The sequence below is a fragment of the Tachyglossus aculeatus genome, chromosome 3, assembly GCF_015852505.1.
Source record: "Tachyglossus aculeatus isolate mTacAcu1 chromosome 3, mTacAcu1.pri, whole genome shotgun sequence".
NCBI lineage: Eukaryota > Metazoa > Chordata > Mammalia > Monotremata > Tachyglossidae > Tachyglossus > Tachyglossus aculeatus.
Genome location: NC_052068.1, coordinates 88,497,910 through 88,510,176, shown reverse-complemented (window position 1 = coordinate 88,510,176; position 12,267 = coordinate 88,497,910). Strand labels below are relative to the sequence as shown.

Below are 12,267 nucleotides of genomic sequence, written 5' to 3'. Positions count from 1 at the left end.
AAAGGGGACCCAGAACTGAACCTTGAGGGACTCCGTCAGTTAGAGGTGGGGGACAGAGAAGGAACCCACAAAAGAGACTGTGAATGAGAGGCCAGAAAGAGATGAGAACCAGGAGAGGACAGTGTCAGTGGAGCTGGGGTTGGATGTTTCCTGGAGAAGGGGGTGGCTGAAGGCAGCTGAGAGGTCAAGGAAGATTAAGATGGAGAAGAGGCTGTTGAATTTGGCAAGAAGGAGATCATTTGGGACCTTTGAGAGCATAGATTTGGTGTAGTGAAGGCGGGTGGAAGATAGATTGGAGGGCGTCGAGGAGAGAACTGGAGGAGAGAAACTGGAGACAGTGAGTGTAGACAACCTGCTCAAGGAATCTGCAGAAGAATAGTTAAGAATTTGCAGAAGAATAGTAAGAGGAAGATGGGGTGATAACTGGAGGGAGCCAGGGGGTCAAAGGAGGGTTTTTATTTAGGATAGGGGAGACATGAGCATTGAAAGCAGTGGGGAAAAAGTCATTGGAGAGCAAGAGAAGAGAAGGAAATAGAAAATATAGACAGAAAAGCAGTGAATTAAACAAAAAGGCTGTAATTTGGAAGGTAAATGAAGGAAAGACCTTTTAGAAAAAGAGTTAACTTGTTTTTACACTTAATTTTTCCAAATGAAACTAACGAATTCCTCCGGGAAACATAAGGAGGACCACTTGACTTATGCAGACTTATGTCTAACTTGATAAGCCTGAATCTAACCTAGACCTTAATACAGTGCATGACACATAGCAAGCGCCTAACAAATCCTATAAAAAGTATTTAATTCTACTACTATGCACAGATTATCTGACGTGTTTTCAAAAAAGAATAACAGTGAAATTTAAGTGCTTACTAAGTGCCAAGATGAGACTGGTCACAGTTTCTGACCCATAAGGGGCTCACAGTCTAAGCAAGAGAGAGAACAGGTATTTAATCTCTATTTCACAGGTGGGATCACAAGCACAGAAAAGCGACTTGCCCAAGCTACTTGCACATAATTGGCAAATAGCTCCAAAAATGGTTCTTTTTTCGTTGTTGTTTTAAACAAACATTCCAGGTACCTGCACCATTTAGTCCAGACACTATAGAAGCATATAAGGAACAACTCTGGATCAGTGGTTTTGCTTCCAGAACTCCTTGCCATTTCTGCAAGCAGTAGCAAGGGTCTGTCTTCGCAAAAGCTACCTGTCCACCTGGTCTTTGCCGAATTTATCCATTCAACAAGTTACTCAGGACATTTGAAGCAGCGTGGCTTAGTGGAAAGAACCCGGGCTTGAGAGTTGGAGGTCATGAGTTCTAATCCCGGCTCCGCCACTTGTCAGCTGTGTAACTAAGGGCAAGTCACTTTCTCTGTGTAAAATGGGGATGAAGACTGGGAGCCCCATGTGGGACAATCTGATTACCTTGTATCTACCCCAATGCTTAGAACATAGTAGGTACTTAAATACCATCATCATTTGACTAAAATATTTCTATTCAAAACAGGGGCACTTAAGCTACAAACCATTTTTGAAGGGAGTCCACTTTAATGGCAAAGGCCTCTATTATTTTTATAATGGTATTTGTTAAGCACTTTCTGTGTGTCAGATACTGTGCTAAATCTTGGGGTAGATACAAAGTAATCAGATTAGACACAATCCATGTCCCACATGAAGCTCACAGTCTTAATCCCCATTTTATAGAAACGGTAACTGAGGCATAGAGAAGTTAAGTGACTTGTCCAAGGTCATGAGGCAGACAGGTAGCAGAGTCTGGATTAGAACTCAGGGCTTGTGCTCTTTCCACTAGGTCACCACGCTTCTAGATTCTATTCCTCTGGACTGTAAGCTTACTGTGGGCAGGGAACGTCTCTGTTGTCTTGTACTCTTCCAAGCACTCTGCACGTAGTAAGTGCTCAATAAATACCACTGATGGGATTTTTTATTTTGGCTATTCATAGCCAGTGAATATTTTGTGAAAATATGAGTCTCTCCTCATCATAACACTAAAGTGCTTGAAGCAGAGTTCTCTAAAAAATAGTCTATTTCTTAAAAGATAGTCCAAGAGGTAATGGAATTCATTCTGCTTGAAGACAAAGAATCAGATGACTCACCACCTTTCAGCCATAAACCAACTTATCTACTTTTCACTGGAGAAAAAGCTACTTTTAAACATTATGCTACATTAATTTAGACACCTGGAAAAAGGCCAAAATTGAAAGATACCATAGACTAACTACTTATGTACAAGGTTTGGGATTTTTTCAATGAGAATCTAGAGAGAATCTAGAGAAAACCTTCTGATACTCACAATTCCCCCCAAATTCATACTCACAACTCTGAATTTAGGGAAATACAATATTCAAAAAGAATATACCTGTGTCCATGCTTTGGTTCAACTGTTGATCACTTGTCTCTCCATCTTCACTGATATATCCAGGTGGTGGCGTTTCTATCAAGACAGAAAAATACAGTATCCTTACCCTTGGACCTTGAATTCAGTATTCACTGCCTCTTTGCAAATTAGTTTACCCAGTTCGACTTCTGTGACCTCACATTTACAGAGCAGATGCGACTGGGAAGTTCAGGACTTCCAGTTCAAACCCTGTCACTGCCTCTAAAGGACACATTACTCAAATTACCCTTTACTGCTTTTACTGCAAACTCCTCAGCTAAGTGATCCCTTGAATGTGAATAGAGTTGTTATAGACATTCTAAAGCATTTTTATGCTACCTCCTAGCCCTCAGTAGAAAAGGAAAAATAATCTGTAAAAATACCAATTATCAGTAAAAGTACAGTATGCTCCCGTGCACGAGTCCCAGGGTGCTGTTGGCAGAAATCCAGATATCAGGCCCACCATGTCCATCTCAAATCCATCCTTGCCTGCTTTAACTCTGCCCTATCTTCTACCCAACAATATTATTTCTCAGTCCTTTTCGTCTGCCATCCCAAAGCCCTCAGCTGTTTCAAACATTCAACTCCCAACATCATCTCACCAGCCCATAACTTTGGTATTATCCTACATCCCTCTCACTCAACATACACATTCAATCGGTCACCAGATCCTGTTGGTTCTACCTTCAGACCATTGCTAAAATCTGCCCTTTCCTCTCCTTCAGATTTCCATGACAATCCAAGCACTCATCCTATCAATCCATCATATTTATTGAGTGCTTAATATGTGCAGAGCACTGTACTAAGCACTTGGGGGAGTACAACAGAATAAGCATGCATGTTCCCTGCCCATAATGAGATTATAGTCTACAGGGGGAAAGACATTAATATGAGTAATATATAAATTATACTATATTGTAATTTAATATGGCCTAATATACATTATGACATAAATATTATATATTATATTGATGTATGTGTGTGTCTGTGTATATATATCCCACCTGGATTACTGCATCAACCTCCTTGCTGACCTTCCTGCCTCTCCCCACTCCAGTTCCTACTTCAGCCTGCTGCGCAGATCATTTTTCTATAAAACCATTCAATCTATGAACCTCAAGAACCTTCAGTAGTTGCCCATCCACCTCCTCATCAAACACTGGCTTTAAATTCCTCAATCACCTTGCCCCTTCTTATCTTACCTCTCTGATTTCTTACTATAACCCAGCCCACCCACACTTTGCTCCTCTAATGCCAACCTACTCAAAGTACTTCAATCTTGTTTCTCACTGCCAACCTCTAGCCCACATCCTGCCTCTGGCCTGGAACTCCTACCCCCTTCATATCTGACAGATGATCATCCTCCGCCCCTTCCAAGCTTTATTATAAGCACATCTCCAAGAGGCCTTCCCCAATTGAGCCCTCATTTTCCTCCCCCCCTACTCCAATCTGTGTGGCCCATGGACTTGGATTTGCACCCTTTATTCACCCCTCCATCTGCCCCACAGCCCTTATGTACATGTCGGTAATATATTTATATTAATGTCTACCTAACTCTCTAGATTAATCTCCTTGTAGGCAGAGAATGTGGCACCAACTCTTATATTGCACTCTCCCAAGCACTTAGTACAGTAAGCACTGTACTTAGCACATAGTAAGCGCTGAATGTGATTGATTAAAGTCTGGCTAGTCTACTCAGTTCCTTAATCCTCCATACCCTTCTTAAAGAAAATCAAACTGGCATCTTAATGACCACAGCTTTTGAAGTTAGCCCTCATGGATAAAAAAGCATGTTAGCTCTAAAGTGGTAGATATAAATTTTCACTGCCAAAAGAAATATTCTGGCCTCGATACAATTTTAGTGAAGGAAACCATCAAAAGCTGGAGGAAAGCCCTAAACTTTCAGCATCTCATTCAACTGTATTTATTTATTCAATCGTATTTATTGAGCACTTACTATGGGCAGAGCACTTTACTAAGCGCTTGGGAGTGTACAATGCAACAATAAACACATTCCTTGCCCACAATGAGCTTATAGTCTAGATGTGGTGAGGCAGACATGAATACAAATGAATAAAAATGAATAAACTTTCATTTGAAATGACTATAAGGCTACACTGAAGCTCACCTTACTAAAGAGATAGTGGATTCTCCCATCGGGGAGCCCTGATGAGCCCTGATCCTACAACATGGGGACGAGAACCTGTGTGAAGGAACTGAATATAGTGACAGTGGTTTTCACAGAATACCACTTGCACTCTCTTGCCTCTGTCCATCATGTTCCCTTTGGGGCTCTAAGTGCAGTGAGCAAGTTAGGTGGGCAGAGAGGCACACTGGGAAGTGCATTCAGAAGGCTTTTACGTGCAGGACCCCTTTACAGCCCAAAGTGACTTTGGCACAGTGCCATAACCCAGAGGGTAGTTGCTTTGGTAAATGCTGTAATCTTTGTCACCCAATTTGGTCAGCCTTTTCTTCCAGGAGTTCCTCTGGGCAGGGCCACCTCACAGAATGTCTGGGGTGGTTCTCTGGTCAGAAGCCTTTACGACTGACAACACAGCCCCGACAGTTCTGGCACTAGAACCCAAGTTTCCCTGATTCCCAGAGCACTGCTGTTTCCCTGGAGCAACAACCGGCCTACAACCAGCCTCCTTCAACTACAGTCCAAAGAACCACTGAATAAACATTCCAAATTCTTTCCGGAGTAGCAAGTTATAAGATTCAGGTGCTACAAAAATAGTACTGCATAAATCAACCACTTTCTACAAATGAACAGAACTAATGACATTGTGGACATGTAATGTGTCTGTTATATTGTTGTATTGTACTCCCCCAAGCGCTTAGTATATTGCTCTGCATACAGCATGCACGCAATAAATATGATTGATTGACTACTGAATACTGAGTGCAATGCACTGAACTATGCAACCGGGAAAGTACGAGAAAAGCACAAGACACGTTCCCTGCCAAAAGGCTCCCCTCTAATGGGGGAGACAGACTTGAAACATAATAATGATGGCATTTATTAAGCGTTTGCTATGTGCAAAGCACTGTTCTAAGCACTGGGGAGGTTACAAGATGATCAGGTTGTCCCACAGGGGGCTCACGGTCTTAATCCTTATTTTACAGATGAGGTAACTGAGGCCCAGAGAAGTTAAGTGACTTGCCCAAAGTCACACAGCTGACAATTGGCAGAGCCAGAATTTGAACCCATGACCTCTGACTCCAAAGCCTGTGCTCTTTCCACTGAGCCATACTGCTTCTCTCTCCAAACAGTGGTATCAGAATTAACAATTAATGTATACTTAGATAAATGTACAGAGACACAATGCTGAGCGTATTTAATACATAAAACTCAGTGAACGTATTTTCTAAACTGAAGGCTACAAAAGTTATCCATATCTGATGTATAATCCATTCTGAAAATCGTAATACTGCATAATAAAATTAAAATTAAGTACACTGACATATATTTTCTGCTCTAATTATACATAAAAGTCTAAGCTACTCCCTTTAGCCACATGCTTGAAAAACTTAATCATAAGGATGAAACTGTGGTGACGGCTTCCTTGAAATTGTGCTACCAGACACACTTAATGCACCCTGCTCTGAGGATGGTAACAATCTGATGAGATGGAAAAACAGTACACCAACTTGATGGTACGTGACAGGAAGAGGAGACGTTTGTCAGCTAAGCTAATGAATCCAAGTTCTTTGTTCATCCCACTCAAAACATAATCAAGTCCCCCAGAGTGCTAACACTTCGTTCCACTTTTACACCTTCTCCCTTTCCTCCCCAATCCCCACTGCCTAGTTATTAAGTGTTTCTCCTGAATGCAAAGGATGCGAGAAGCTAGTGTAAATTTCTTTACAACTGCCAGGCAAGGGGGGGGAGGAAAGAAAACCAAATTAAAAAAAAAAGTAACGTATGCAGTATTTTCTTAAATATGTTTCGGGTTCGCTTTGTCCCTCTGATAGATTGAGTCCTCCCCGGCTTGGCAATGAGGGTGAGTGCCAGGGAGTTGAGTCTCTTGCCCCTGCCCTTCCCTATGTACGCTATATATGGCTGCCTTCTGTTGTGAGCAGAGAGCTCCTTGCACCAGTGAAGGTAATGGAGACCATCTGAAAAAGAGATGATTCACGATGATCCGTAGATGGCCAACTTACATGTTGTTCCTACAAACTCCAACCCCACCTGTTGTCATCTGGCTCATCTTCTTGGGAGACATTCCCGCAGCACGAGGGGAAAAAAAATCTCTCCACTCTGCAGACATAAACTGGTGGGCTGTGCCAATTTGTCACTTTAAAATATAGCCTAATTACACCAGAGTAAGAGGAGGATTAAGTTCCAGACAAAAGAAAAACCCATTCAAGTATGAACTGCAGTTAAAAAACAAACACCCAATGTAAAGAAAGGGACTAGTGTATTGCTAATAACAATACACTAGTTCTTGTCTTGATTACAACATATCAGCATTCTGTCAATGGTTGAAGATACTTACTATCTTGGATCAGTTTGGCAATCTGGTTTTAGACTGGTGAGTGGAAGAGTCAAAGCTTTTGAGCAACAGTCTTTTCTGTTATTTTTTAAATGGTGTTTAAGCTCTTACTATGTGCCAGGCACTGCTGGGATAGATACAAGATAATCAAATTGAACACACTCCCTGTCCCACATAAGGCTCACAGTCTTAATTTTCATTTTACAGATGAGGGAACTGAGGCACATAGAGGTTAAATGACTTGCCCAAGGTCACAGCCGACGAATAGCAGAGCCAAGACTAGAACCCAGGTCCTTCTGACGCCCAGGCCCTTGCTCTTTCCACTAGACCATGCTGCTTCTCAGCCTATTTTGTGGAGGGCACTGAAAAGAAGTACAAGGATGGAAATTCAAAGTTGGGGGCTCACAGGATGGGAGGGGTTGGCAATGGATACATACCCAAGGATAGATTGAAATGACAGAGAGCTAAAGAAAACAAAGACAACAATAAAAACAATGAGGCACAATATAAGTAGGGCTAAAGGAGGAATTTTGAGCTTCTTCACCACTTTAGGACTGCCCTCTGTCCAAATAGCTTCCCAATACCTAAGGGAATAGGTGTGCAGTGCTGCTGGTTCTTCCTACCTAGCATAAATAGGAATAAGACAGGGAAAGGAGAGGATGGGCCGGGGGGAGAGAAACAGAAGGAATGGCAAGCTCTGGTGGTGATTATGGTGCTTGTTAAGCTTTTACCAACTGTCAAATGATGTACTAAAGTTTGGATGGGGGCAGCCAGAGGGCACCCACATTAGACACATCCTTTGATGGCACATGGTTTACAAGACCCACTGGCCAGGCCACCCATCGGCTCTAAGTGGGTCCGGTGCATATAAGACCTTTGCCATGGGGCGCACCCCTACCCGTGGACTTGCCTGCTGTCCCCAATGGCTCAGCAGGAATGTTAACGACCAGGAAAACGAGTGTGAGGGGCACTCTATTAATGGCTCTAGTTATAATCGATCTCCAAGAGCAGGGTCTCAGTCCCAAAGACTCAGAACGGAGGTTTAGCCATCGCTCCCGTAAGACTCTGTCCCATCAAGGAGTATACGCCACGGGCAAGGCAACTGCAGCTCATCTGCACGGAGCTTTATTATCTAATATTTTGCCACTGCTCCGGCCCATTTGGGAGTGACCCGGCCCCACTTCTAGTCCGGGCCGGCTCTTGAGAATAGCTCAGTGCCCCAGCCCCCAGACATTCTCCCCGCGAACAGCTAAGAGACAAGAGACACAGATGGGCCCTCCCTCGCCCTGGATAAAGAAGAAATGATGGTATTTGTTTAGCCCTTACTTTGTGGCAAGCACTGCTCTAAGTGTTGGAGTAGATACAAGCTAGTCAGGTGGACACAGTCCCTGTCCCAGGTGGGGTTCACAGTCTTAATCCCCATTTTTACTTTACTTCTGTGTCTCAGTTACAGGGGATTATGAGTAAAGTAAAAATTGGGATTAAGACTGTTAGCCCCACATGGGACAACCCGATTTCCTTGTATCTACCCCAGTGCTTAGAACAGTGCTCAGCATATAGTAAGCGCTTAACAAATACCATTATTATTCATAGAAAGAGCCCAGGCCTGCGAGACAGAGGGCCTGGGTTCTAATTCCGGCTCTGCCACTTGTTGGCTGAGTGACCTTGGGCAAGTCGCTTCACTTCTCTGAGCCTCAGTTTCCCCATCTGCAAAATGTGGATTGTTCTCCCTCCTACTCAGACTGTGAGACCTGATTATCTTGTATATACCCCAGTGCTTAGTACAGTGCCTGGCACATAGTAAGAGCTTAAATACCATGGAAAAAAAAACCCAGCTAAAACAACACAGAGAACAGGTCATAATAAAGAAACAAGATTTTTTATGTGTACCCCTCAGAAGAAAGAGAACACGAAAGTCTGAAAAAAAGATAGTCTACATTGGGTAATAAAAGAGTACTTTGCCATAGCATGGTCTTGGAGAGAGCGCACAGGCATGGGAGTAAAAGGACCTGGGTTCTATTCTTGTCTCGACCATTTGTCTGCTGTGTGACCTTAGGCAAGTCACTTAACTCCTTTGGGCCTCAGTTACCTCATCAATGGTATTTACTGATTTACTGAGTACTTCCTATGTGCAGAGCACTATACTAAGCACTTGCCTACAAAATAGGGATTAAGACTTTGTGAAACATGGACTCTGTCCAACTTGATTATCTTTTACCTACCCCAGAGCTTAGTACAGTGCACATATTAAGTGCAACACAAATACAATTTAAAAAAAAAAGTCACACACCACAGCCAACCAGCAGAGAACGGGCTGCATTTAGAAATAGGTTTTTTTTATGTATATCACAATTTAAAAAGAAAAGCTGACATGAAGGTGAACACCTGCACCTTGGTTGATTCAGTGAGCCAGTTTGTTTCTAAGACATTTTATCCTGAGAATGGATTGGTCTCATACACATTATCTAAAATCCTTCATGAAAAACAGAGGAGCAGAATGGGAAAATGAACACAGAACGGAGAAGAAAGGGCTGTGGAAATTAGAGAGAGAGGGAAGCAAGCAATCTAAGCTTCAGGATAAACAAGTGCCTTGGGCAACCTCTTTGACTTTTCAGTGAGAGTCAAACTTGTGAAACTGATGGGCTACAGCGTTGCTAACTGAGCTCTTACAAACTGCTGGAAACCCCTAATACTTGGGGGCAAGCCCATAATCATCACCATCAACATCAATTTCAGGACTTACCAGGAGGTGCAAAGAAGTAACACCGAGAGGCCTCTACTAGCAGACAGCCCAGTGCTTCCTGGACATTTGGGCACCAGAGATTGCACGGGGCTGCTCAAGAATCCCTCCCCCATCCCGAACCCCTCAGTCACTGCCTTCCCCAAAGGCAGAACACGGGAGAGGTTTTAGTAGTTTTTTCCCCCCACATGGGAGGTGGGGTAGTCAAATGGAAAGAACGCAAGCCTGGGAGTCTGAGGATCTGGGTTTGAATTCCAGATCCACCATTTCCCTGCTTGGCAACCTTGGGCAAGGCACTTATCAGAACCTTAGTTTCCTGATCTGCAAAATGGGGATAAAATACTGGTTTCCCTCCTCCTCATTCATTCAATCATATTTACTGAATGCTTACTGTGTGCCAAGCACTGTTCTAAGCACCTGGGGGGTAAAATACAATAACAGACTCATTCCTGCCCACAACAAGCTCACAGTCTAGAGGGGGAGACAGACATTTATATAAATAGATAAATAAATAGCATATATATATATATATATATATATATATATGTGCTGTGGGGGTGGGAGGGAGGATGAATGAAGGAGCAAGTAAGAGCGGCACAGAAGGGAGTGGGAAAAGAGGAGAGGAGGGCTTTGTCAGGGAAGGATTCTTGGAAGAGATGTGCCATGTGCTTTCAATAAGGTTTTGAAGTGGGGGAGAGCAGTTATCTGTCTGATATGAGGTGGGAGGGAGCTCCAAGCTAGAGGTAGGATGTGGGTAAGAGGTCGGCGGTGGCGAGATAGATGAGATCGAGGTACAGTGAGAAGATTATGACCAGAGGAGTAGAGTGTGAGGACTGAGTTGTAGAAGGAGAGAAGAGAGGTGAGGTAGGAGGGGGCAAGGTGGTGGACTGCTTTAAAGCCAATGCTGAGGAGTTTTTGTTTGATGCACAAGTGGATGGGCAACCGCTTGAGTTTCTTGAGGAGTGGGGAAACATGGTCTGAATGTTTTTGAAGGAAAATGACTTTACACAGTGAGCCCCATGTGGGCTTATTGTCTGATCTGCTTATTCAGTATTAGACCCAGCATTTAGTACAGTGCTTGGCACACAGTAAGCACTTAAAATACCAATATTATCATTATTGAAGGACTATTTGCTCACTGCTGTGAATAGCTTGAGGACTGGGGATTAGAGTATCGCTCTCCTTTCGCTGCTAACTCTACAACTGTTTTATCTTATGCATTTCCCCATTCTACCTCATTGTAATTCCTGCTCTTTCTTAGTATAATGGTCTCCCCAACCCTGTACACTGGAAGCTGCCTGTAGGCCAAGGACTCTGCTCAAATTAACATCCCCGTACTTGTTTGTTACCTGGGCTCAGTATAGCCATGTGCACACTGTAAACACTTAATAAGTGCTATTGCTATAGTGTACTGGGCAATGACAGCAGCAGTAGAATCACTGCTGGGAAATTCTTTGTGAATTGCCCTAATTATGAATTTTATTTTTTCAGAGAAAAACATTCAAGAGAGGCGATTAAGTCCATTTCAGTTGAACTGATTAGCTTATCACCTGTAAATCGTGTACATCATTCATCTTAGACCAAAACAAAGATGTTTCCCTTCCTGCTTCTCACTACAGCATTTTGGTTAGAGTCACTGCAAGGAAAAACGGTATCTAGGTTATGAAACATTAAACACCCTCCTAGAATGAAGAGTTAGTCATTGATTTTAATTTCATTAATCAAGCTGGGAGTGCTAGGTCACCAACTACGTATGACCCGAACCAAAAAACAAGAAGCACTTTTTCCAGTCAAGGTCACTACCTCTCCGACAACACTTGCTTAGAGCTCTTTTCTAGAAAAACACAGGTCGGAAGCTCTTTATGGGCAAGGAACTTGTCTGCTAATTCTGCTGACTCTGTAGTCTCTCAAGTGCTTAGTACAGTGCTCTGCACACTGTAACCACTCAATAAATACCACTGATGGACTGATCAGTCATTTCAACTGACTTGATTTGGGGGAGGGCATCCGAGGACCTCCCAATTCAAACCAATCCAAATTTCAAGGACATCAAGAAATCATAAAAGCAATAAGTACCTGGTATGTAATTACTCTGTGGTTCAATTCCTGCTGGAAAATTAGTGTTTTCAGGAATGGAATGAGTATAGTCATCCAGAGGGGGGAGCTCAGTTAGGATCTCAGTATGCCGTGGCACTAGCACAGGAGGCAAAACTGAAAAATAAGAACGTTTCGATTAATGGCAGGTACTGAAAAGTGGAATATCTTAAAGCTAGTTTCATTTCAAAATGAAAGATCTGGTCACCTTATTTTTGCAATGCAGCTTGAACATTATCAAACTCAACCATGAAATTTACAGTTCATTAGGAGCTCTAATAAAAAAATGGCCAATCTAAATTACTCTAACAAGAGTAATTCTTGATGGCAAGAAGGGCTTTTAGGCTACCCTTATGTGGCACATTTCTCAACTCAAGTAAAATCAGCTCCCAACAAAAGTAAGTCTACCTTCAAGTAAGTCCTGCAGCTGACATAAAATACAAATAAAAACAAACCACCAAAAAAATACTTTACATGCCATTGCATTCCGTGCCCGCTGAGGGAACCGGACTGAGAGGGACAAGAAAATGAGAGAGTGGTGCTACAT

The 12,267-nt window shown here is 42.8% G+C and overlaps 1 protein-coding gene across 4 annotated transcripts in view; it reads right to left on the bottom strand.

Moving 5' to 3' along the window:
* SMAD2 (SMAD family member 2) overlaps positions 1-12,267 on the bottom strand; it is a 79,847-nt gene that overhangs the window by 12,637 nt on the left and 54,943 nt on the right. For all 4 annotated transcript variants that reach the window (XM_038743570.1, XM_038743567.1, XM_038743566.1 and 1 more), the window contains 2 exons: positions 11,703-11,837; positions 2,373-2,447 (listed from right to left, as the gene is read on the bottom strand). In XM_038743570.1, coding sequence (XP_038599498.1) covers positions 2,373-2,447; positions 11,703-11,837 — 210 coding nt within the window. The remainder of the gene's footprint in view (positions 1-2,372; positions 2,448-11,702; positions 11,838-12,267) is intronic.